The following is a 23,232-nucleotide window of genomic DNA, read 5'->3' on the forward strand; positions in this document are numbered from 1 at the left end:
ACTAAAGAGGCAACTCAGAGAGAGTGGATTGGATGAAATGAGTCTGAAATTTTTATTTAACCTTGGGTCATGGCATTATAACAGTTTATTTGGTTACTTGTGAGAAACTGCGCTGATAAATAGAGTCATATATTTTTTTTATGCAACATTATTACTGGATGCCATCTGCCATTTAATGGAGGAAAGAAAATAAAATAACAGAGAACGAATTGTCAATTTTTCTAATAATAAGTTATACATGCTGAGCATAGGCTCATTTATATTAACCAGACAAGAGCCAGTTTTTAAAAATAAAACCTTATTTAGTCATGCATATACATTATAAGCATCAGTGTGACTCTTTTAAAATAAGCAGTTCATTTTTGAGCATGTACGTAAACACAATTCATATGCAAAAATCTTTTCAGTGCGTGACATGTTCAGCATACGAGAAGCTGTCAGTTCATGTGTGGCCCATGTTAAGTTCTTCCACCAGTGCCACGCCCTCCCCTGCCGCCTCTCCTCTGTCGACCTCTGACTTGTTTATTGTCCTGACGTGGTAATCTTTTCTGTCGCTCCACTTTGATCCAGCCTCCATCACTGGCTTTGGCCCCTTCTTTTTCCTCACTGGGGTTTTCTGTCACAGACAATATACCTGGTATCATGGGTGGGCGGTTCTGTGCTGTGACACTGTAACTATTGGACCGTGGCCTCCCTGGCGGTCGTGAGGTTTTGATGGGTTTATTATGAATATAGCTACCTCTAGTATTGGTCCATGCATGCCCCCTACCCTGCCCCCTTCCCACATTTAATGTGTTGCCAAAGTAGTTGTTTCTGCGGTGATCATGCAGTGCTCCAGCACTGAGTGGACGCTCTCGTTCCCTCTCTGAGGTGCTCTCTGACGTGGTGCTGGAAGGACTGCTGCCCTTTGACCCCAGATGGAGCGTTGAGAGTTTGGCCGACAGGCTAGCAGTTGGCGAGGAGCTGCGTGAGTCATTCCAGGGAGATACATGGAGGCGGTTTGAAGGGCGACGCACAGCTGCAGCATAAGAGAACTCCTGGCTTTCATGTGCAGACAGGAACTGAGGCAGAGTGCGGGCATCCGAGCTAGTGAAGGTAGTCCGAGCAGCAGTCGGCTGCTGGGATTTCTGAGTCATCATCTGCCTCAACCTTACGTTGTGCATCCATATGGGATCAATATCTGAAACAGAAGATAAGTCTTGATAAAAAATAGAGCACGTTTTGTGTTTTACACTGATAAATATAGACCTTATATTAAATTTCTAGAGAATTCAAGAGCAGCAGTGAAAACTGCTGCGTTGGAACTCAACAAAGACAGCAAAACTTTAAACAATTACCAGAGCTAGACCTGTCCCAGGTGTTACAGTCAATGTTAACCGATGCTGTTTCAATGACCAGCTCCACAGTCTTGATTTCGTCTTGTCTACCACTGACACTCCACATCATTGGGCAGCTGTGTCTCGTAGTCTTTGGTGACTTGACATCATCCTGAAGTTTCAAGTCAAAAGGGAATTTGAGGATATTCAGTGTCAAAAATGTTAATACGTGTTGCACAGGTGTTTGTGATTGCCTCAGAGGCATTTTCATAGAAGCATAAGATTTTAACGGGCTGGATATGTAGATTTGAATTGTTTTGTGAGGTGTCTCCCACTGCTGCTGAATTGACCCACCTCATAGCTGACTATGTAGTCCACTCTCTGATTCTGTTGTATTCCAACGATCCATTTATCCATCACAAAAGGTGGCTGCATTGTAATAACATTAGATTGTTGACTGAAACCACACTATCACAATCTTGTGGGTAAAATGCAACAACTTAGATAAGACAACATTGAGCACTGATTAAAACCTGAGTGGCAATGTGTTTCATAACTTGATGAAGAAATGTATTTCTGACGATACCTTAGTCATCCGCAGGACTTCCACATTCTGTTGGTTGACATTAAAGATTACATCTTTGATGTAAGTTACTGCAACGTCATCTCCATCAAGTTCCATGTACATTTTCCATTTGCAGTCCTTGAAAGAAAAGAGGCATAATGTAGATTCTGTGATACACTCAGAGGCAACACCTGATTTTATAGAAAAGTTATAATAACTGCTCTACTCTGCGTGGGGAACTTGGTTGCTCTTGTACATAAACCAACAGCACAGCCTAGAGGTAGTTCAATGGCAGTGGTAAGATACTGGCCTCAGAGCCACATACTGTAGGGGGGAGGAAAGAAATTATAACATGAAAATATGACAAAATAAATTACTAAAGTAAAGAAAGAGTAATTATATCAAATCCAATTTGTATGCAATATTTGTACTGGGTAACACTTTATTCAGAAAACATATTTTAATGGAAAACATTTGTCCACTATCCCCATATCCATTTTAGTGAGAATTGTAATATTTATAAAATCATTATTCAATTCATTTTACACAGACTTTCTAATATTCCTTGTCAAACATTTGATGTTTCTTTATTTATTAATCTCAGTGGTGTTGATGATTCATTTTTTGGTACAAGCGGCTGGTGATAAGGGTGAAAATCTTTTTTTTTTTTTTTGTGAGTTGCTGCATGCGGCACACATCAAATCCTCACTAGGAGGCACAAATCTGAACAATTCCCCATCCCTCTTCTCCTGCATATCCAACGCTGACGAAGCAGTAATGATTCTGCCAATCCCCAAAAGCCGGCCACGAAGCCACAGGTCACTGCTTAACCACACAGGGTTCACAGCACAGGCCAATCCATTGTGTTGTGATCACAGAGAAAGACATCAGAGGAGTGGCACTAACACACTCGTCTGAGGAGCTTTCGCCCTCTCCTGCATCGTCCCCAGGGACTGGAAATGGCTCAAAGGGGAAGCTTCAGCAAGCCTCTGGCTCAGAAACACACCAGTGGCCCCGCGCTGGCCTGGTGTCGGCCCTGGACGGTCGCACCGGGGCTCCCAGGTCCATGCTAGTCTAATCACTCCAGCAGAAACAATGTCTGGTAATGATGCCTAGGACCCGAGTGCGTCTAATGACAACTCATACATAATTCAGCACCTTTCACTTGGCTGCACGGTGATATCCTCATTAGTAGGGGACCCTCAGTGGCTGTCAGATGGTGGCCGCACAATCGCAGGCCCTCATTTTGTCTTTGAGAAGTGCAGCTGCTTCCATGACATCGCCAGCAAAGAGGGGCGAAGAAAAAAATGCAGTGCGGGTTTGTTTTATTTAGTGCAAAAAACCTTCCAGTTTGTAAAAACAAGGCTGACACGGAACCTGACACCAGGCAGGGGAAAATAATTAGCTCTCATTTTCTCAGCCTCCTGTTTCCTTCTCCCTGCTGTGTTTTCTACCCACTAAACCACCACATGTCAGAAGAAATGGGAGGCAATTAGCAGGCTCGTTTCAGCCCTGCCGAACACACTGAAAGAGGACTATTTATGATGGGACAATGAACAGCTGAAAGATTAAATAACGTTTGCCTTTTAAAAAGAAAATGACTTCTGGCTAAATGGGCTATTTTTGATTAAATTCAAACAGCAAGTGAAGAGCCACCCTTTCTCCACAGTTTGAGACCCTAACAAAGGGCTGTGAGCAAGTTGAGGTGGATGTGGTACATGGCTGAGAATGAAATGTTTATTTTTCTGGTTTTATTCATGTCTAGTGATTCCTTCAGTGGTCAGTACAGCTTCACTACAAGGAGACTGATTCAATCATGGCAAAAACATGATTCTGTACATCTATTTACAAGGTAATGATTATTACTAAACTTTATTGAAAATATTAACGTTTAATAACAGCCATGATCAAAGTAGATAGAACATTTATTTGTGACTGTCCTTGATCTTCTAGTTGCCCTAGAAGATCAGGGACATCTGATGAAGCCGATTAGCTTCATCAGATGCTCACAGCTGCAGACTATGTTGATGCAGTCAGTGTGTGTGTGTGTGTGTGTGTGTGTCTGCAAACTTACAGATTTCCCTGTTCCTGGTTTCCAGTGGTACCCAAAGACCAGCTCCAGATTTACAGTTTTACTCCTTCCCACCTCTCTTTCCAGCTCATCCTGAGAGGAAAAGGTGTACAGTACAGTACAGGCTGACACATGCACTGAAAACCATAAACTACTTCCTGATGATGAAGAAGAAACTCCATACCTTCAGTAGTGGTGGGAAGTGGACGAACCCAAGGTAATCATTAGTTAGCTTTTCAATTTCACACTGCAAAAGAGGAAATGTAAAATTCACTATAATTCCAAAAATCAATGAGCACAGACTTCACTGTGTAAATTATATGTGGGTAAAAAAAAAAAAGTGGATAGTTGTGGTTAATGGTTAACTGTGCCTTGCCTTAAGATGCATGACATGACCTTTGGACTTGACCCCCATGTCCCGCATGTCGGCTTCTGTGAGCAATAGCAATCTCTGTCCAGTGATGTGATTTTCTTTGAACAGGTCAGCGTACAGCTGAATATCATATGTACCTTCCCCTGAGGCAGAAAATGAATCAACCAGTTTTTAAACAACAATGAACAAATAAAGTGTCTGAAGGTGTCAAAGTCATATAGATTATCTTACAGTGTAAAACTCTAGAAAGTAAACGAACAAACCTGCACTGAATATTTGCTGCATCCAGAAATACTGAAGAAATAAAATAGTTACAGATTAGTTTTTAATTGCAATCTTATTCATACATAAGTTTGTAGGTACAGTAAATACACTGATACTTACCACGTGCTCCTCAGTCCAGGCATAGATGTCAAGGGTGGGCAGCAACTACACAGAAACACAAGACAAATAGATGTAACAGCAGCAGAATATGGATGGATACAGACATTGTGTGTATTTATGACACACAGATCTTAAAGTAAAAATCACAAGACTTAAGTAAATGTTATTAAAATGGAAAATAGCCGTGTTTTCCATGTCTTCAGAGCCATTACGTTTCCGGTTATTGTGCTGTGTGATTAATAAGACTTGCCTCTAATGGTCTATACCAAACCGAAATGTCCATCTGACTGATCTAATGTGATCTATTTGAATGATAAATCATTTATTGCTCATTAAATGTAATCAGGCAGAAACTTGCCAGCCAAAATAAAGATTTCATCATTGTGATCATGAGACTGGTGTGTAATGACAGAAATAATGCAATGGAAAATTGCACTGGAAAGACGACTAAATGAACGAGTGATCCCCATTCACTGTCTTCTTCCCACGACATCTGAAAACAGCTTGGATTATGAACTGAAAGCCAGACTCAACAGACAGCCGCTGCCATACATTTCGGTGCAGCCTGCTGCCTCATAAAGCCACTCAGCCCTGCAGCATTTTCCGCCTCCTCCAGTGCTGCAGTTCGGAAGTAAACAGATTCAGAAACACTCTGCCACTGCCAAAGTCTCACTGGAGTGACTTTAAATCACTTTTCAAGCAGCGTATTGTGTTTCACAGATGTGTTGCCATGATTCTTTCATAAAGATCCTTTGCATGCTGTTGAGAAAAGGTACCTACATCTCAAAATTTATAATGGAGGCACACTTTTTGTGTTTATGATATGTGTAGAATCTGCAGGAAAAAAAGATTTAGAATTGGGTTTAGTTCACACAATTCTGCCCCCATGTGGACTAATGGATGATGGGTAACAAGGCCATGCATACTGGGAGTCACATGGTATGAAGTTAGTCTCACAAGAAAAAGCTCAACAAAAATGCCTAGAGAAAAAAAATATATTACAAACTTCTTGAAATAGCTTCAGACATGCTCTGTTCTGTGTTATAAACAGTTTGGTAATAATTGTGGTAATACAACAATTCTCGTGATACATTTGTCCTTACATAACCATATGTTAAAAAATGTAAAGTACTACAATTAATCTAAGACTGACAGGTAAGCAGAAAGAGTTGGAAACAACTGATTTATTGACAAAACAATGAAGGATGCAGGAAAATAAATCACATCAAAAAGCTGCAAGCTGTATGATTTTAGTGGAAGCTCAAGAGTGGAGGCTGAATGTTTCAGGATGCCCAAAGTGACCCGATTTCACACAGGGAAATGTAAATATTGGTGAAGGTCTGTGTTAATTGTTACATCTAGTCTAATATCTCTAGGGCCTGATGGCACAAGAGCATGGGCAATGTTTGAATAGGAATATTAGCTCATGGCAGGGAGCTAACAAGCAACAACACAGGAATACAGAGGATTACATCCTCATGAGACTGACTGATGATAACAAGCGAAGAGGACAATTTAATGGGCTATGCTCCAGGAAGCATGTCCTTCCCCCAGATGAAGCATAATACCTAACTGCACACTAATGCTAATACGATTTTCTCTACTGTAAAGTGCAGGTCTTGAGGCTAATATTCGGTTAGACTATATAGGGCAATCCTGTATGTAAAATATGTGATTATGCTAGTAAAATTAATATTACTTTTTGGTAAAAACAGTGACTTCTGATTGAGCCACTAGTGCAGAAATGTTAGTATGGTAAATAATTTTATATTTTTAAAGTCTTTTTGGCCTTAGGACCAAGTCTGTCTTGAAAGTTAAAACATAAAATGAGAGAATGAAACTGTCAGTTGCACAACACCATCCCTCTCCTGCTGTTTTGAACCTGGGTCAGTCAGAGGAAAAAACATGTACTTTCTCATCTTGGTAAGAGACTGCGTCTCAACAACTGCACTCTACCACATCCAGAACAAATTGGCCAATCTTAATGTCAGCAAAATGTCACTTCATCATAAAAGCCTGGCCTTCTCTAAGCAACTGGCTCATGTGGCTCTTTCTTCACAGCATGGCACTATACATCCAGTACATTAGGCATACAGTAAATGACATCCATAATATCCATAGGTGGAGGGATTCAAATATATTCTATAATATGTTTCTGTGCTACATCGAGCTATTACTGAATTTACATCATGAATCTAACTTGAACAAAGCAGAAGAAATAGTACACCATTACACGTTTTAAGTAATGATTATTGAAATTACAAAATAATCAACATGACTTAGTGAGAAATTAGTTTTGAAGTAGTGCTTCCACAACAACAATAATGTATTAAGTGTGGTCACAGTATTTCACAGATGTAGCTGTGGTAACACCAAACATCGGAGAGGTTTATTCACTGTCGTCAGACCAAGTGAAGGGTCCCGTCCCCAGAGTCATGTTGATTTTGTGTCCTTCTCTGACACAGCTGGACTTGGAGGAGTTCTGCTTGGCCTGCATGTTGACCTGCATGCCAGAGTGCAGGACAGGCTGACTGAAGTCCACGGAAAACAAGTCCTCAAAGCCTTTCATCACGGACTGCAGATTCACCTCCTCGTTACTGGAGTTTGTGATCTGACACGACATCTGTGAACTGTTTGATTCCTCCATCTTTGACTGATAGAACGACTTAGCGCTTATCTTTTTTGTCACAGGTAAGAAGAGCTGAGAGGCAGAGACAGGTGAAGAGTAGGGACAGAGGGGTAAAAGAAAAAAGAGAGGATAGAAAAGAAAAGGAAGTAATCAGTTTCAATCCACAAAGTAAAGTGTAAATAAGGAAAGTGGACAATTTTAACCCCAAAAAACAAGATGTGATTCAGAAAACAAGAAGGTAAAGGGACGTTAACAGAGCAGAGGAGTGGAGTAAAGGTAGGATAGAAAAAGAAAAGAAACACAGGAAATGATTCCAGTGCACTTGATTCAAAGGTTTTGTTGACTACTTCAAAGTCATACAATAGAAACTGTGTTTGTGGTTGAGTGACATCTTCCAAGATAGCTGCACTGTGCACCATTGTGCCATGCTGGATGAGATAAACCACTGTGTATCACAGAAACACTAGTGAAAAGAGGGATAAAGAGAATTGGACCAATTACAGCTGATAGAAAATTCATCTCTAAATATTTTGATAATCTACTGATTGTATTTGACAAATATCTGCTGGTTCTAAGTTCACAGAAGTGCAGATTTGATGCTTTTCTTTTGCTTTTCTTTGTTATTTACAGTAGTAAAAAGAATATCTTTGGGGTTTTGGACTGTTGGTCAGATTAAATAAAACTATTTGAAAATGTCACAATGGCCTTTGGGAAATTAGAATATTTATATTTTTATGTATATCTTTTTTACTAGTTTCTGACATTATATTTCAAAGGGTTATATTATAATTTATATAATATGTAATATAGTGTTGTGTGTGTGATGTTAGGGAAGTTGCATTGCATGCAAAAAGGAAACAGCAAAACCGTGAAAAGACTGGATGCTCACAATCCAATATGAATTCTTGGAATGCAGCTTTCACTCTGTGCATCATGGTACAAATTCTCGTTCAGCAGCCATGCACTACACTGCATATAAATGCAGTACTGCCAATGATGTCTACTATCCATCTCATAATGCGCTTCCCCCTCCCTCTCATTCCATGCTTTTTATTTTCATTTCATTGCTGTCCCATTTCCACTTCACCCCAGAGAAAGATCGGGAAAATTCTGTCCTTGTCTTAATGCAAGTGAGGAAACTAGGAAATACACATGTGAAGAGCAATGTAAAAGTGAGGTGCTGCTGCAGCTGTGACCACTTGACAGTGCATGGCTGCTGTCCTAATGGACAACGTGAACCAAGGTGAAGAGGGGACAGTGAGGAACTCACCGGGCTGTTGGACTGTTCGATGAGTTTGCGCTCCCACATCTTTAGACGCCGCTCTCGCTCCTTCAGCTCCTGTTCTTTAGTGCTCAGGTCCCTCTCCAGCTTCTTAAGTCTCTCAAGAGTAGCTTCAATCTCAGACCTTCAGTATACAGCACAAAAAACATCAAAACCAACAATGTAATTTCAGTCACTAAATACTTTCCAGCTTCCTGTCTGTGGCACTTAGTCCTAAGCACATCCTAAAGAAGTATATCTCTTTGGGTCACAAATATATGTTTTCCAAAAAAGACTAACTTGCGTACTAAACCAGCTGGACGATGACAGTTTTAGCAATGTTATTCTAACTAAAGTAAATTGTTCATTTGTTGAGAACTTTTTTCATTCACAGAATAATGCACATTTAGTGCATTAATGAGTACAGATTACAAATGTTCAAACCCAATACCATTTTTTTCATGGCTGCATCATTCCATTAAATGGAATTTTTGGAAACTTAAGAAACTTTGGGATTTCCATTGGAACTTCAGATGCCATTATGTGGGTTTGAAAAATGTTTGACTAAACCCCTGGCAGGTAACTAGAGTTTAAGAGGTTACTTTACTTTTTGAACAACAATGGAGGTCTATGGCATAGAGCAATAAGCTACGTCAGGCTTTGGCTGCACCGAAGGTACTTGTTAGGATCAATTCATTTGTAGTTTTGGTCTTTTCACAGGATTTGTTGACAGTAAGAAAAGCATGGAATATCACCAGATAAATGACACAGTGGGAGTACTAGGACAGTAAGAAGTGACACATTATAAAGACAAAACAAAATAAAAATCTTCTGTAGAGCAACCCAGTGATGCCGTGCAGGCAGAAGGTTGTTAGGCTTAGGCTGTTTCTGATGCTTCAAATGCCAAGGACAGGACAATGTCTTGTGCACATGTCATGCTGAGTAAGTTTGTTTTGCCCAGTAGGTGGGGCTGCACAGTGTGTTATGGAAATCCATGCAGAGCTTCAGCCCAACAAAAATGTAGTTCTCACACTCGCTTTTCATAAACACATCCCACACTTCCCAGGAAGGAAGGCCCATCCTTACTCCCTGCGGTCCTCTGGTTCCTCCACCCTGACGCTTCCCACCTCAAACAACTTCCACTGTTACTCGACATCCCACATATTAGTTCTCTCAGTTCCCACTTTCCTGATAAACTTTCTCAGCATTTCACATCACCCTGTGCCCTTCACTGTTTTCACAATGTCCCTTCTACTGCACTTTCCAGTGCATCTATACTTGAAATGAACAACACAATTCTCTTTTCGTTAATTTCTCCAGACAATTGCAAAATGAGGAAGGAAATGTCAACTCCCTTCTTAATCTTCATCGGCATGTTCAAACTTGTGCAACAGGACACTTCTGTTTAGTTTTTCATTTTTGATTTTTAACTAAATGTGCCTCTATTGATATTATCTTCATCCCCAAATAATTTCACATAAAACAGGATATTAATACAATGATGTTACCACACAACAACCCATGACATATGCTGAAACTGTAGCGTCAGTTGGAGTGGTACATTATCAAAGCTACTGGTTGGCATTTGACCTCTATACAGTAAAATGTACATTGTAATATAAGCAGCAGGACACTGACATGACATTATAACTAGGAGGTTAAAGTGATGACTCTCAGCTTTAACTAGTTGGCTTTTTCCATCAGATACCTTTTATAGAGTTTTTGTAGCTCTGTTTATTAGGTACATACCGTCCAAGGGTAAAGGAGGCTATGATTCCTTCCCTGTGCACCCAGTATGGATCTAAACACCCACAGTCAGCACTTTAACCTCATTGTCATTCTTTCATCTTGAGCCGAATGAGCTGTAGTACATAGTCACAAAGAATCAGAAACACGCATTGTTCCAACATCTATTTCCTGCACTATATATTTTCTATTTCTGAGTAACAATCACCTACCTGAGCAAAACAATCACGTTTAAACTCTCCTCTTTCCCAACACAACATCTCTCTACCATTTCTGATAGAGCTACCTCCTGCTCCGATCAACAACAAACCTCACTTTTCACTTTCAGCTAGTTAAGATTATAGTATCAGACCTCTTGGCCTAAAAGGAGAGTTTCTATCTGAGTCATACATTCTCAGTTTCTGTTTTCCAGCACTGAGATTTACTTTAACCTGCTCCACCTGCAGATGGCTGCCTGGACATGATGCCACTCTCACAACTTCTGAGGAAAAACCTCAGAGCACAGACAAGCCCCGTAGAGAGGCAGACAGAGAATAAAGTAACAGCTGAGACTCAGGCTGTGCTGAACATCACCAAACCTCCAGCTGCTCATACAGGCCAATTAAACACTTCTACTTGAAAAAGATGGTGATTATTTTTAGGGCCTTATGGGTAAAGAGAGGAAGTATATCCAGATGGATGATTCTTTGGAGGTTTTCATGCCTTTATGTAGCTATCAGTGTAATTATTAAAGATCTATATGCACGATCTCAAGTCCTTTTTTGTATTTCATGGCCCCCATCAGCTACATTTCCACATCATTCTTTGAAAACAGTTGCACATTTCCTTAGGCTGAGGCAGTATATTGGTGAAAAAAAAAGAGGGTTATAAATACATTTACAGGGGCTGGAGAATGGATGATCACATTACCTCCATTCAGCCTTGTTGTGAAGGAAAGAGTTGCACTGTTGAGGAAGTTGGCTGTCATTAGACATGGACTCCAAAGTAGAGAGGATCTGCTTGAACACTGGCCTTTCCTAAATGAACATAAAATAATTTCCTCTGTATGTGATTCAAATGAAAACATACATATGTTGCTCATGCACATGCTAATGTAACTCTGTGGATGACTCACTTTTGGCTCTGTCGCCCAGCAGTTCCTCATGAGCTCAGCAAAGCTGACAGGACAGCCACTTGGGATGGTTAACCTCTGAAACACAGACGATGAGTTGGCAAAATGAGCTGCTTGTTAGCGAACGGTACTACACTGCAGGGGTTCTGATTCAAAGGAATAGCTTAACATTTTGGAAAATGTGCTTAATCACTGTCTTGCAGAGAGTTAGATGAGAAGATTGACACCACTTTCAAGTTTGTCCGGAAACAAGCCTAGTTCTGTCCAGGAGTGTCCACTGGTTTCCTCATGGTGACCGCAAGAATATAGGATGTAATTACTTCCAGTTAAGAAATGGCACCACACAAAACCCCCCTTAAATTTTCAACTTGATGTTTTTATGCTTCAGTTTTTGTACACATGTAATGTGGTATTTAGTGAGCTTAAAGGTGTGTTCAGACAGAAAGTAAAGCAAACTGTCACCTTACGCTACTCGCACAAAATTGACCACAGGTCCATTTGTACAGTCAATGTTTATTTAGCTATGAACAAGATATTATTATTATATTCACACCTACAACCCTCACCAGGGACAAAAAAGAGAATAAAATGCAGTGATATAAAAACGTATTTAGGAACTTTTCAACATATAAATTTCATCACACTGTGATGAGACTTAAATCGTGACGGAAGTGTGATGGAAGGTTTAATTAACAGGACAATAATGATTCCTCAGTTCTGATGGTCACTTTTAACCACACACTATAGTACCTCATTTTTCTCCACCACAAGCCAGGCCACTTGCAATCCTTCCAGGCCTTTGAAAGGTATCTCACGGGTAAGCATTTCCCAAAGCACCTGTCACAGAAGTCAAAAGCTAAGGTCAGTAAACAACAAATTTACAATATTGTAAAGTGGTAAATATACATGTATGTATGTATATGCACTGCCATAACAGCCAAGGATCTGCTGTTTAGCTCTGCCACATGGTACGATCTCATAGCACAGAGGTTGAGATGTATAAATAGTGCTGAGCAGGTAAGTATGATTTATCTGCTAATATATAACATGTGCATTCATATAATGTAAAAACGCTTATTAGTCACTCGTGGAGACCAAATGCAACATACAAAACACATAAAAACATTCATTTAAGATTTCCAACGCTGATTAAAGGCTGCCGCAATTTGTGAAGTACAATAACAGTGCTCGCTTAAAAATCTAGGTTCTTTTCAGTTGGTATTCAGCGGCGTCAGGAATAACAACCTGCACTGACATCTCAAAAAAAATTAGATCATGAAAAGGTGGAGAAGAGCTATTTCACTGTATATGTGTACCTTATTTTTGCATTTCTGCTCTTGCCAGCTGCCTCTCATTACATGTATGTATTTCACTATAGAAATCAGTCAGACGTAAACATGTTTGAGGGGGAAAACTGCATACTTAAATCTGCAATCATTTTGCAGTAACTCTGGCATATAAAGTGCTCATTGCAATCATAAACATTGTCTGTTTATCTTGTAAGGTCTTGCATAGACCTGAAGAAACCTAATTTTTACATAACCTTTCATTAATGCATTTTACATAATCTTTCATTAACGCATATTTTACTCTTCACTTTACTCTTCTATGAAAGGTTTTTAAGCTGGTTGAAGGTAGCTGGTGATGGTTTCTATTTCATTTATTTTCACTGATAACAGTTTTAAGGACAATATCAGAAATAATACTTGGAATAATATTCATATATAAAGTACATGTATTAACGAAGAACAACTGTAAGCCATCTGTGGAGCTCCAAGCTCCTCCAGACAACAAAAAAATACTTGTCTCCTTTCTAGAACAAACTACACAATAATATGTACATAAAAAATTTGCCAAATTTGTTATTTATCTTTTCTTGTCCATTTTTGCTCTATCAAAGTTGTCAGAATTCTAGTATGTCAGTGCCCGGCAATTATAATAAAGCTTTTCGCTTTACACAATCTGCATACTGAAATTTATTATATCAGGATATACATCTTAAGCTGTATCATCTTGTTTTCAAGGGGTTTCCAAAGCATACACTTACAAGCTCTATGTTTATATCCATGTGTTAATATTTTCATTAGGAAGAATCAGTCTAATGTGAGTATTTCATTGTTTATATCATGAATTCATCATGTTATAATCTGCAGATACAGCAGGGATGTTCAAAAAACTGTTTTTGATCATCAAACACACAATGCATCTGATGAATCCTGGTTTTTATCCTGTCATAAGGCAATATGTGCTAAACAATTAACAATTAGCTATACAAAATAAAAATACTGCATCAGACTAATAAGTTGAGTGTGCAACTTTCCGCTTCCTTTCCTTCTTGTCACTTACCACACCATAGGAGAAAGTGTCACAAGTCTCAGACACAGGCAGGCTCTGGATCACTTCTGGGGCCATCCAGGGAAATGTGCCAACCAAGGACATGTGTGTTGTGTGGGTCAAGAACTTAGAAGCCCCAAAATCACAAATCTGAGGACATAAGAACAGAACTGAGACTAATTTTGCTGCTAAATCAAAATATTTATTTTGTTATCCATGGCCTCCTGTGACTGATGTACTTTATGTGGTTAATACTTAACATGCACCAATCAAACCAGCAGTGTAGATCTTTTCTCTACTGATAGAGAAGAGCGTCTGCATCTGGTGGTGATGCTAGTGGTAGTAAATGCAACTAATGTGGGCTTCTATTGTACTGTAATCACATCAGTCAGGCCTGGAGTCATTTTCTATTTTCATCACTGCAGTGTCACAGGCAAACGCAAACTGGCACACTATGGTCTTGGTTCATTTCAGAGCATGTGCCTCTACAATACATCAGATAAATGTAGAATGTTCCTGAAGAGGCCTCAAAATATGTTTGGAGTAACTGAATAGTTTTCCATAAATACTATACCATAAATAACTTAATAGTTTTTCATAAATATACAAACTCTATCAAATAAATAAAAGGCAAACTACTGTTGAGAGCCCTATTCTGTCATGAGGTTTTGATAAATCTTATTTCTCTTAGCAGTAAGGCACAGAGCTGATGCTGTAGGTGGTTTCTTGTACATGCTAAGTTAGTCACTGCCCTCTTGTGTCCATATACTGTAGGTAAATAACAGCTTAAACTCAGTCATATCAAAAACCTACCTTGAGAACTTTGTCTGCAGCTAAAACAACTGAAAGGGAAAACAAGGTTTTAAAGGTTAGCAAAAGCAAGTAGTCACATAGAATATCCAGCATTAACAAAATAATATAAATTTTTGATATGGTAAAATCATGCTGTTAAATCAAATCTGTTACCATTCCTGGACTTCAGGTCTCTGTGGATCACCTTTACTGGGGCCTCTGAATGTAAATAGTGTATCCCTGAAGAGAAAATAAAGAGATGTTTTTCAGGGGGAGATCACTTCAAACGCACACAGCGTACACTGTGCTTCTGATGTCCCTCTGACATGTCTGTATGCCAATCCTTCTCACCCCACACTACTTGTGAATGAATTGGGGAATGTAATGCGTCTTTGAGTTGTTCATGGTCCTGTATGTATAGCGAAGCAATGAGCTGAGGGACACCTAGAGCTGCTTTGAGTAGAAATGTATTCTATTAAATATTAATGGGGAAAATAAAGACTGAATGTTCTATAAGTTCTATAAGTTAAACACAGTTCCACTTGTATGCAAATGACACTACATCATGGACAAATGTGTATGATGGACAACATATCGTGTTTAATCATTTTCAGCACAGTTTGATTGTATCTAAAGTCACTCATCAATCTGAAACTTGTTTAAAATTCAGAAAACAGGGAAAGTTTTGTTTCTTAAAATCTTATACTAGAGTGGCAATCTATTTATATTATTTTGAATGGAATAAAACTGAGCATGTATGTAAGTTGGATTTCGGGTAAATAGCAAATAGCAAATCTTTTAAGGGTCACATTAAGGAAAAGTAAAGGAAGATTTAACTTAAGTTGGCTTTTTTTAACAGAAACAGAAAATGTTCCACTGAAGAAGGTAGGAAACAGTTTCAGGCTTAATTTCTTCCGGTTCTTGCCATTGGTGACATTGTTTATTTGCACATTTCATCCAAAAAAAATCATAATAATTCGCTATAAACACAAGTAACACAGCCTGTTTTTCATTCATAAAGCGTTGATATAAAAATTTTCAACATAAATTAAAACGTTCTTTAACTGGGCTGAAAATAGTGTGATTAAATAAGCTGTTTTTCCAGATACACTAGAATTATAGTGTGTGTTTGTGTGTGTGTGTGTGTGTGTGTGTGTGTGTGTGTGTGTGTGTGTGTGTGTGTGTGTGTGTGTGTGTGTGTGTGTGTGTGTGTGGGACCTGGAGTCTACCCTGTAATAAACTTTATCATCATCCAACCAAGAATAACATGTTGTCATGTCAAACTTGCTCTTGGTGACTTACCCCTGAGAAAGTAAAGATTACTCTTTAGTTTGATTATTCACCAATATAATCAAAGTGATAAATAACTGTCACATGTACCTCTGGCAATGTCTGCAGCCCATGTCATGATCTGTCCCATGTCCATGTCCTCACTCTCAGCACTGGACAGGTAATCGTACAGCGATCCACCACTGGCATACTCTGTGGATAAATGTGATTATGTTGAGTTTGTATCATCTGGGGTGACTGATATCAAAACGCAGATGAAGACAGCTGGGGAAAAAGTATAGAGTGACAATTAGTGTTGGTAAAATGTCTTACAGTGACAAAACTGTCCTCTTGAGGTGTTACATTACACATATTAGTGCAATATGTGAGATAGTTGATAGTTGAAACTCTGTTAGACAACTCCTGGAAGCCAGCTGACAGTGTCTTGTTTACAGATTGCTCTTGTCACTGGGCTGTCGCTGTAGATGATCTCAATTTATCACAGTGAACACTCTCCTGTTCCCTCAGGGCAGGACAGTTCTACAACACAAAAGAATCATCTTTCTGCTGTTTCCAAAGGTTTCATACACTTCTAGTGGGACACATCCTTGACAAACATGTAGCCTTTTGATAAACCCTTCTTCACAAGAGTCTAATGAGTGATAAAGCTTTGATGAAGCTCTTGTAAACGAGATGTATGCAGAACTGGCAGGTCAACATTTTTGCTGTCAGTAGTAATAAGCTATCTTGTGGAATATCAAGCTTCATCATGCCAACTAAAACAGCAGGAAACGTCTGTATGTGCATATCATGACCAAACACAGTAATGTAAACATGCACAGGCACAGAGACAGGAGTCCAAATGATTTCTATTCTTGTGAATCTAAATTTTGTATGGCTGACTGACAGAAGATGTGGAAATTGTGGTTTAAATACAGTAACACGAACAACGAAGTTCACCTTACTTTACCTTTGTCTGCTTCTGTACTTTGTACTACATTCATCCCCATTCCATAGATAATATGACTTGTAGCTCTGTTGTAAACTGCACTTTCATTTTAGTCCATAGAGTGAATTAGTTTCATGCCACAGAAGAGTTTTAATTAGCTTAATTGAAACAGTCTTGCACTTAATCTAACAGGCAAATGTACCCTTAATTCAAAACAATAACTAACCTTAATTCATTAAGTTTATGAGGGCGCTGAGTGACAGCAGGTATCGTTAAACTCCTGCAGGTCAACAGAGACAAACAGGCCTCTCATATAGGTGATAGATACTGGCTGTTAGAAAGTCAGAAGTGCCCGGGCTGCTGACGCTGTATGTCAACAAACACGGGAAATTTATAACTGAGCTGATGAATGTGGACATGGCATGGCCAGGATGGCCATAAACACTTGTCATGTATCTTGTGCTAATTAGATTTTGCTTTGATAAATAAAGACACCAACCAACTCCTTGACAACAAAACCTTTCTCTTCTCAGATGCAAAATACTACAGCTGCTGCTGAGGAGCCAGGCGTTTTTCTCCATTCTTCAGATGCAGTTCTGCAAGTATTGTTCTAAAAACTATAAATTTAGTGATCAAAACTTCAAATGCTTTCATTTGACTGTGAATGATTTCTGGTTCTTTTCAGAAATCCCTTTTCATTTCTTTTATTAGAGTACTCTTAACTTTTCACACAACAATTACACTGAAAGAATCTGAAAGAATCAGTTTCAGTTGTTTTGGCTTATTAGCAGCATGAGAACATATAGTAGTGCAAAACCCTTGAATTTCATCATCTGTGTAAAGTCACATGTGAAGGATTCATTCACACAGTGTTCTACTGTTTTCCTGGCAGGGGAGTGATTTTTGTGGCAGAATTGACAAGACCTTAAAATTATATGAACCACGGCCAGTCGCTAGGTTTCCCAAACATGCAGCAATCCCTGAATGTCACAGACCTTTTTATAATGGCAAAGTCACACAGAAATAGTATTTGTTAGTTCACACCAAGAGGCTAAGAAGTTCAGCCTTTGATGCAGAGTGAGTAAACATGTTAGAAGCCTATAACTTCCTATCTACATGTGGGCTGAGCTCTTACTGCTGCTTGAGGGCTCCCTCGTGGACTTTCAGCTGGTGGTGAACAAAAAATAAAAATAAAATTCACACTTATTTCCTCTCCCTCACTGAGAAATCTAGAATATATGAATGCCGATATTGTTTGTTTAACTGCTAGACTGCGATGTCTCAAAATCCTGCTCACATGTACTCAGATTTAAGGTGAGCACAGAAAAACTTTCACCCCCCCAGACGAATGAGACGACAGACTTCTAGTGTCAGACTCTGTACATACATCATTCTGCACAGTGAAGCTCAAACATCCAAGCAAAATGCATTTTTGAGTTGAGGGGGACTTTAAATGTCCTCTCCACGGGATAACTTCTACATTCCTGCTAGATGAAAGTTTGTGCAGAGGCATCAAGGGCCCCTTGTTTTCGACAGTCCACGGCTACAGGAGCTTTAGAGGGTGCATTATTCTTCTCAGCCTCTAAATCAGACAAAGAAAAACATGGGTACACAACTACTGTATCAATGTGTGCACTTCCTGAACCCTCTGGCATTCACTAATGCTTCCATAGAAACCTCTGCAGCATTCACTGTTGAGTAAACTGTGCAGCTGGTGCAAACAGATTCAGCTGCTGCGTTTTCTAACATGATATAGTCCAGTAGCACTGTTGTATACCGCTTATTATTGAGACACACTGCTGCACCATATGCATCGTCGTGTCAGTATGAATGATTTATCATTTGAAAAAAACTTACCAGTGACGATTCCATAGTTGGGAGCCTCAACAATTGCGCCATAAAACTGAATGATGTTACGGTGGCTGAGGACGCTGAGGATTTCAGCCTGAGCAATGAACAGACAAGGAGAAAATATGACTGGATACTGAACGCAAATCATTATATAAGTGTCTGAAGAAACAAGACTAAGAGTCTACAGCCTTTGCGCTAACATATGGAGGAGCTACAATGTTCACCATGTTCTCCATCTTAGTGTAAAGTGTTAGCATTTACTAATTAGCATGTCACAAATGTGAACTACCCAATGGTTCCTGAGAAAAAGTCATTGGATCACCAAACTGAGTATGACCTTTCTTCTGGGGACCTTGAATGTTTGTATACAATGAAATAGTTGTTGAGATATATCTGTCTGGACCAAAGTGATGGACTGAAGAGCCATGCAGCTATCATGGTTAAAAAATAAAGAAGAGTGTATATAAAGACATATTATTATAATATACTGGCCCAGAAAGCCTTATGTGTCACCATTCCAAGAATGAACAGAAACCTGACAAAACCAATTCATTTAATTGTAGTCAAACACTATAATTAAAGGAACAATTGGTTCAATGTGAAAGGATTACGTTATTATTTTCACTGAACAATCATCTCTCCAACACTTGAGTTAAGTTGAATGGATATCTGTGATCTTTTACAATTTTATAAAAGAAATGATGAATGATTTTCTGAATATCCTATCACGAGCCTGTAAATGGAATTCACTGAAAAGATTTCAAAGATAATTCTTTTTTTGTCTTTAAGACAATGAGGCCGAGCTTTCAAAGTGATTTCAAGAACAGTCTCTTCTGCAATTGGGCCGAATACATTCTTTCATTTTGCGATAATGTTTCTTTTGCAGCACGTTTCCAAGAGTGGGGGAGTATAATGACCATGAGTGATAGGTACAGAAGTCACCACACATCCTGCTAAATGGGGTAGCAATTAAAATGATTACTACACTGACAATTAAAAAGTATATGAAAAGCCCAGGCAATTATGACTCCTACCTCGTTTTCAATCTTGAGCAGTTTTTTCACTGCTACCTCTTTGTCCTGGGAGATCCACCTGGCTCGGTACACACTTCCGAAGCTGCCGCCGCCACAGTTCTCATAGAAAAGAATGTCATCGAACTTGACTTGCACGAAGGAGGCACTTGGAGACGACATCTCATAATGACACTCAGCACCAACTCAGCTTCTGCAGGGAGGATCACAGGAAGGGAAGGAAGCCTGGTTCATTCAACAAAGTCCTCTATGGTAAAACAAGCTTGTTCCTCCGGTGCAACACACTTCAAAGAACAGCTTCGCTCTGAACCCCACCAATTGTGAGTGTGATTGCAGGTTAGATCGGACTCCAGCATGACCCAAAAGAGGCCACTGTGCCATTGGTTGATTCTGCATGTAGTGTCAGTGTCATATTCCTGATTTTAGCTCTGATTTTACTCAACATCCTCTGTCTCCTTCTCTTTTCCCAAACAGGTCCTCATCATCAGTACCAGTAAGCAATGAGCTCAGGGTCCAGACTCTGTTTGTATAAGGACGACGGCATGCCTGGTATGCTGTGATCGAGCAGCCAAAGTCAGAAGACTATTCCAGCACGCTCTACTGTGTTCTGTACAAGTAAGGCCACAGGCAGAGACAGCAACTAAAAAAATAAACTGAAGCAATAATCTGTCTCTGAATCTTTCAAGACAAAAACCTAGAGAGCCCCTCATATTCTCTTTATCGGTTCAACTTAAAAAATCCTCTTCCTATCTGTGTAAAGGCCATATATGCAGTATCTGTGTAAGCCAGGGTTAGGAGGCGCATAATGCGCCCAAACTGGAGTCCACGCAGACTGATTATTACATCCTTTTGTGTGTCTGTAACAGCATAAAAGCATCTTGTAAAGAAATAATTCATTACAGGAAATTGTGGCTCTGTTATTGTTCATAGGTTTCCCATTTACAGCTGAGCAATTACAGCTTTTAAAAGGCTGTTACCTGGGTCTTCATTGGGATTGCTATCCATTCCAGCGGGAAATGCCTCCATTGTCACAGAGGGGAGCCATTGCTCTCTGCTGATTTACTTGTATTCATGCTATACTTAGCCTCACAGCAATCTGCTCAGTGGGCCAGCCCCCCAGTATTGTCCATCCACTCAAGAAGCCAGGGTTACTGGGATATGGTAGCACTCCCGCACTCATTCCTGCCAGTTTCTCACTTAATAGCAAACACTGCTCTGAGCACCGCAACAATAACGGCCTGATAGCCATATGTCAAACTGCAGGTAGTTACTGTAATCAAAACTAAATGAAAAACAAATCACACAAAGCTAGCAGATAGTAAGGTGACCTGCCAGCCTCTATTTCCCATCCTAACAGCCACAGCAGCAAGGTTATATTAAATCAAAGACATCCAGATGTTGCTAACACAATCTTAAATACTCATTATTGATTTTACAGTGCATGATAGATATGTGTCATGCCTCTTGGGGTAAAACTGCAAAAAGAAATGATGCTCTGCAAACATTTAACCACACCTGAAAAAGCCCAGGGCGCAGTTTACTACTACAGTGGAAAGTAATGTGAATTACTATATGTAATGATATGACTATGACAGGTCGTGCTATAATTCCACTTAGAAACCATTCCCACACACTGCTTTATATGTACCACACTCATCAGCCTGTAAACAGCAGTACACCTACACAGCTATTCACTGTTGTGTACTGTATTTTAAAAACAACTGGTATGAGTGTTTAATCCACAGCACAGGCAGTCTGAATGATACGGATGCTGTCAGCTCCCAGCATGTGAATACTGTGTCTAACTTTTACACTCACTCTCCGACATTGTAAAACACATACATACCGACATTAAGTGTGAGGGTTTCAGGCTCCGGAGCAGAACGCCGGTCGGTGCAGATCACACCAGGCAGAAGATAAACTTTCAGGGAAGAAAATCGGAGAAGGGTGAGTTTCCGGGAAAGCTCGTGACGTTTGTTGATTTCTCGACTCACTCGCTGCAGATTTCACTGGTTGCACAACTTCCCACAGCAGCGACCAACACCGACTGACTGACTGCTCTCCACTCACCATACTGATGACAACAGCTCCGCCCGCTGGATAAAAGTGGGACAACACTTTGTAGTGCTCTGCTGTTGTTTTGTCGAAATGTCCTGGGACGGTGGTGCTCAATATGTGGTCTGCGGACCAGTCGTGGACCCCAATGTCATCTTAGCCTAAAAATGAAACTGGAAGATGTTTTTATTTTTATACAACGTTTATTTATTAAGTTTTAGTTTAAATTGAATGTCAGTTATTTGTCTTTTAGAAGTATTTAATTCATTTTGTATAGGTTAAGTTGTTTAAATTGACTTCCTGTTAAAATAAGCTTGCTTTACCAAACTATATGGGTCATTCCGCCAAAAGAGTGCAATTTGCTCGTTGTTACTCTTTAAAATTAAATTTCATTTTTCATTCCATTTCAATATAGAATTTAGTAATATACACATTTACTCATTCAAAATGAGTACTGGTCAGTTGGGGTTCCCGTTTATTTTCAGAAATGTATACCTTTTACATTTCATCCCATGTTTTCCTGGAACTCAGTCATGGCAAGATCATAGGTGTGACTGAAAAGATACTGAAGATACTAAATAAAGATACTAAATCAGTGGTTGTTAATCTTACTATCAGGATTATTATTACTTGCCTGGATGGCTGTGTGTGTGTGTGTGTGTGTGCCACACAAATACATTTAAAATATTTAATATTCACAGCACATAAAAGGTTTTTAGACATTCAGACAAGAGAAATGTGCTTATATGAATAAAAAGTCAAACAATCATAATCTGAATGCTGATGTCAAAATAAATATTTGTACACAATTTACAGCACATAAGAATCTCACAAATTTATATATGTATAAATATTGTTTGATACAAAAGTTATGAAACAGCTGAATAGCACGAATATAGTCGAGACTTTGCGTTTTTAAAGCATCTGTATCAGATAGTGTTTACATCTGAAATGTTACCATATAATCTGATGAATGAGATCCCCTAAAGATCTTTAATTCCTTCAATTGTCCCTCTTTTTATGAGTTGGAGATGATGGTGATATCTGCAGCACAGTGAAATGAGAGGTACTTCACCCGCCAACAATTACTGTTGTTAAAATATCACAAATTACTGTAATAAAAGGCTTAACAAGTCAGGCAATGGCGTCTGAAACAATATCTCATTATGTGATACATCATTAGGTCCTCCATGTGATTGCCTGTGTTGGAGTAAATTCATCCCAGTGTAAAAACATGTCATGTAGTGAAGCAGCATAGGAGTGTAACATTTCTGTCCCTGAGTGGTTTCAAGACCTGCGAGGCTCAAGTCCATGAGACAGCTGAGTTAGCGTCCTTTGGTTGTCGATCACATTGAGCTGACGAACGTAAGTCCAGACTTCTGGGTGGTTCTTGCTGGCCAGAGGTGAATCTGGACCTGATTAAAGCGAAAATATGGATAGTGTTGGAGAAAACATGACAAATTGTGAGAAAAAAGCTCAACTTTTTTCTCAAAAA

General features: G+C 39.4%; 2 protein-coding genes across 11 annotated transcripts in view; both read right to left on the reverse strand.

Moving 5' to 3' along the window:
- Nucleotides 1-28: 28 nt before the first annotated feature.
- zak (sterile alpha motif and leucine zipper containing kinase AZK) lies at nucleotides 29-21,692 on the reverse strand. 4 transcript variants are annotated; one of them, XM_041056458.1, is made up of 20 exons: nucleotides 21,529-21,692; nucleotides 19,686-19,875; nucleotides 18,658-18,745; nucleotides 15,963-16,064; nucleotides 14,757-14,822; nucleotides 14,604-14,632; nucleotides 13,803-13,940; nucleotides 12,207-12,293; nucleotides 11,460-11,534; nucleotides 11,255-11,361; nucleotides 8,609-8,744; nucleotides 4,710-4,754; nucleotides 4,589-4,619; nucleotides 4,329-4,468; nucleotides 4,137-4,199; nucleotides 3,956-4,045; nucleotides 1,903-2,019; nucleotides 1,671-1,745; nucleotides 1,338-1,488; nucleotides 29-1,180 (listed from the first exon to the last, which is right to left on the reverse strand). In XM_041056458.1, exons 2-20 carry the CDS (start codon nucleotides 19,842-19,844, stop codon nucleotides 459-461), a joined length of 2,421 nt encoding a protein of 806 aa, XP_040912392.1. In that variant the 5' UTR covers nucleotides 19,845-19,875; nucleotides 21,529-21,692; the 3' UTR covers nucleotides 29-458. The 4 variants fall into 4 exon arrangements, with proteins under 4 accessions (XP_040912392.1, XP_040912394.1, XP_040912393.1 ...); XM_041056460.1 differs by lacking the exon at nucleotides 21,529-21,692 and adding an exon at nucleotides 17,936-17,967 and having other exon boundaries at nucleotides 19,686-19,718; XM_041056459.1 differs by lacking the exons at nucleotides 19,686-19,875; nucleotides 21,529-21,692 and adding an exon at nucleotides 16,185-16,391.
- Nucleotides 21,693-21,984: 292 nt separating this feature from the next.
- Nucleotides 21,985-23,232, reverse strand: part of rapgef4a (Rap guanine nucleotide exchange factor 4a) — a 30,559-nt gene continuing 29,311 nt past the window's right edge. For 6 of the 7 annotated variants that reach the window (XM_041056447.1, XM_041056449.1, XM_041056451.1 and 3 more), the window contains one exon: nucleotides 21,986-23,152. In XM_041056447.1, coding sequence (XP_040912381.1) covers nucleotides 23,025-23,152 — 128 coding nt within the window. In that variant the 3' untranslated portion in view covers nucleotides 21,986-23,024. Of the gene's footprint in view, nucleotides 23,153-23,232 lie in introns of all 7 variants that reach the window. The other variant, XM_041056446.1, reaches the window with a different exon arrangement.

This window comes from Toxotes jaculatrix, chromosome 15 (genome assembly GCF_017976425.1).
Source record: "Toxotes jaculatrix isolate fToxJac2 chromosome 15, fToxJac2.pri, whole genome shotgun sequence".
Taxonomy (NCBI): Eukaryota; Metazoa; Chordata; class Actinopteri; family Toxotidae; genus Toxotes; species Toxotes jaculatrix.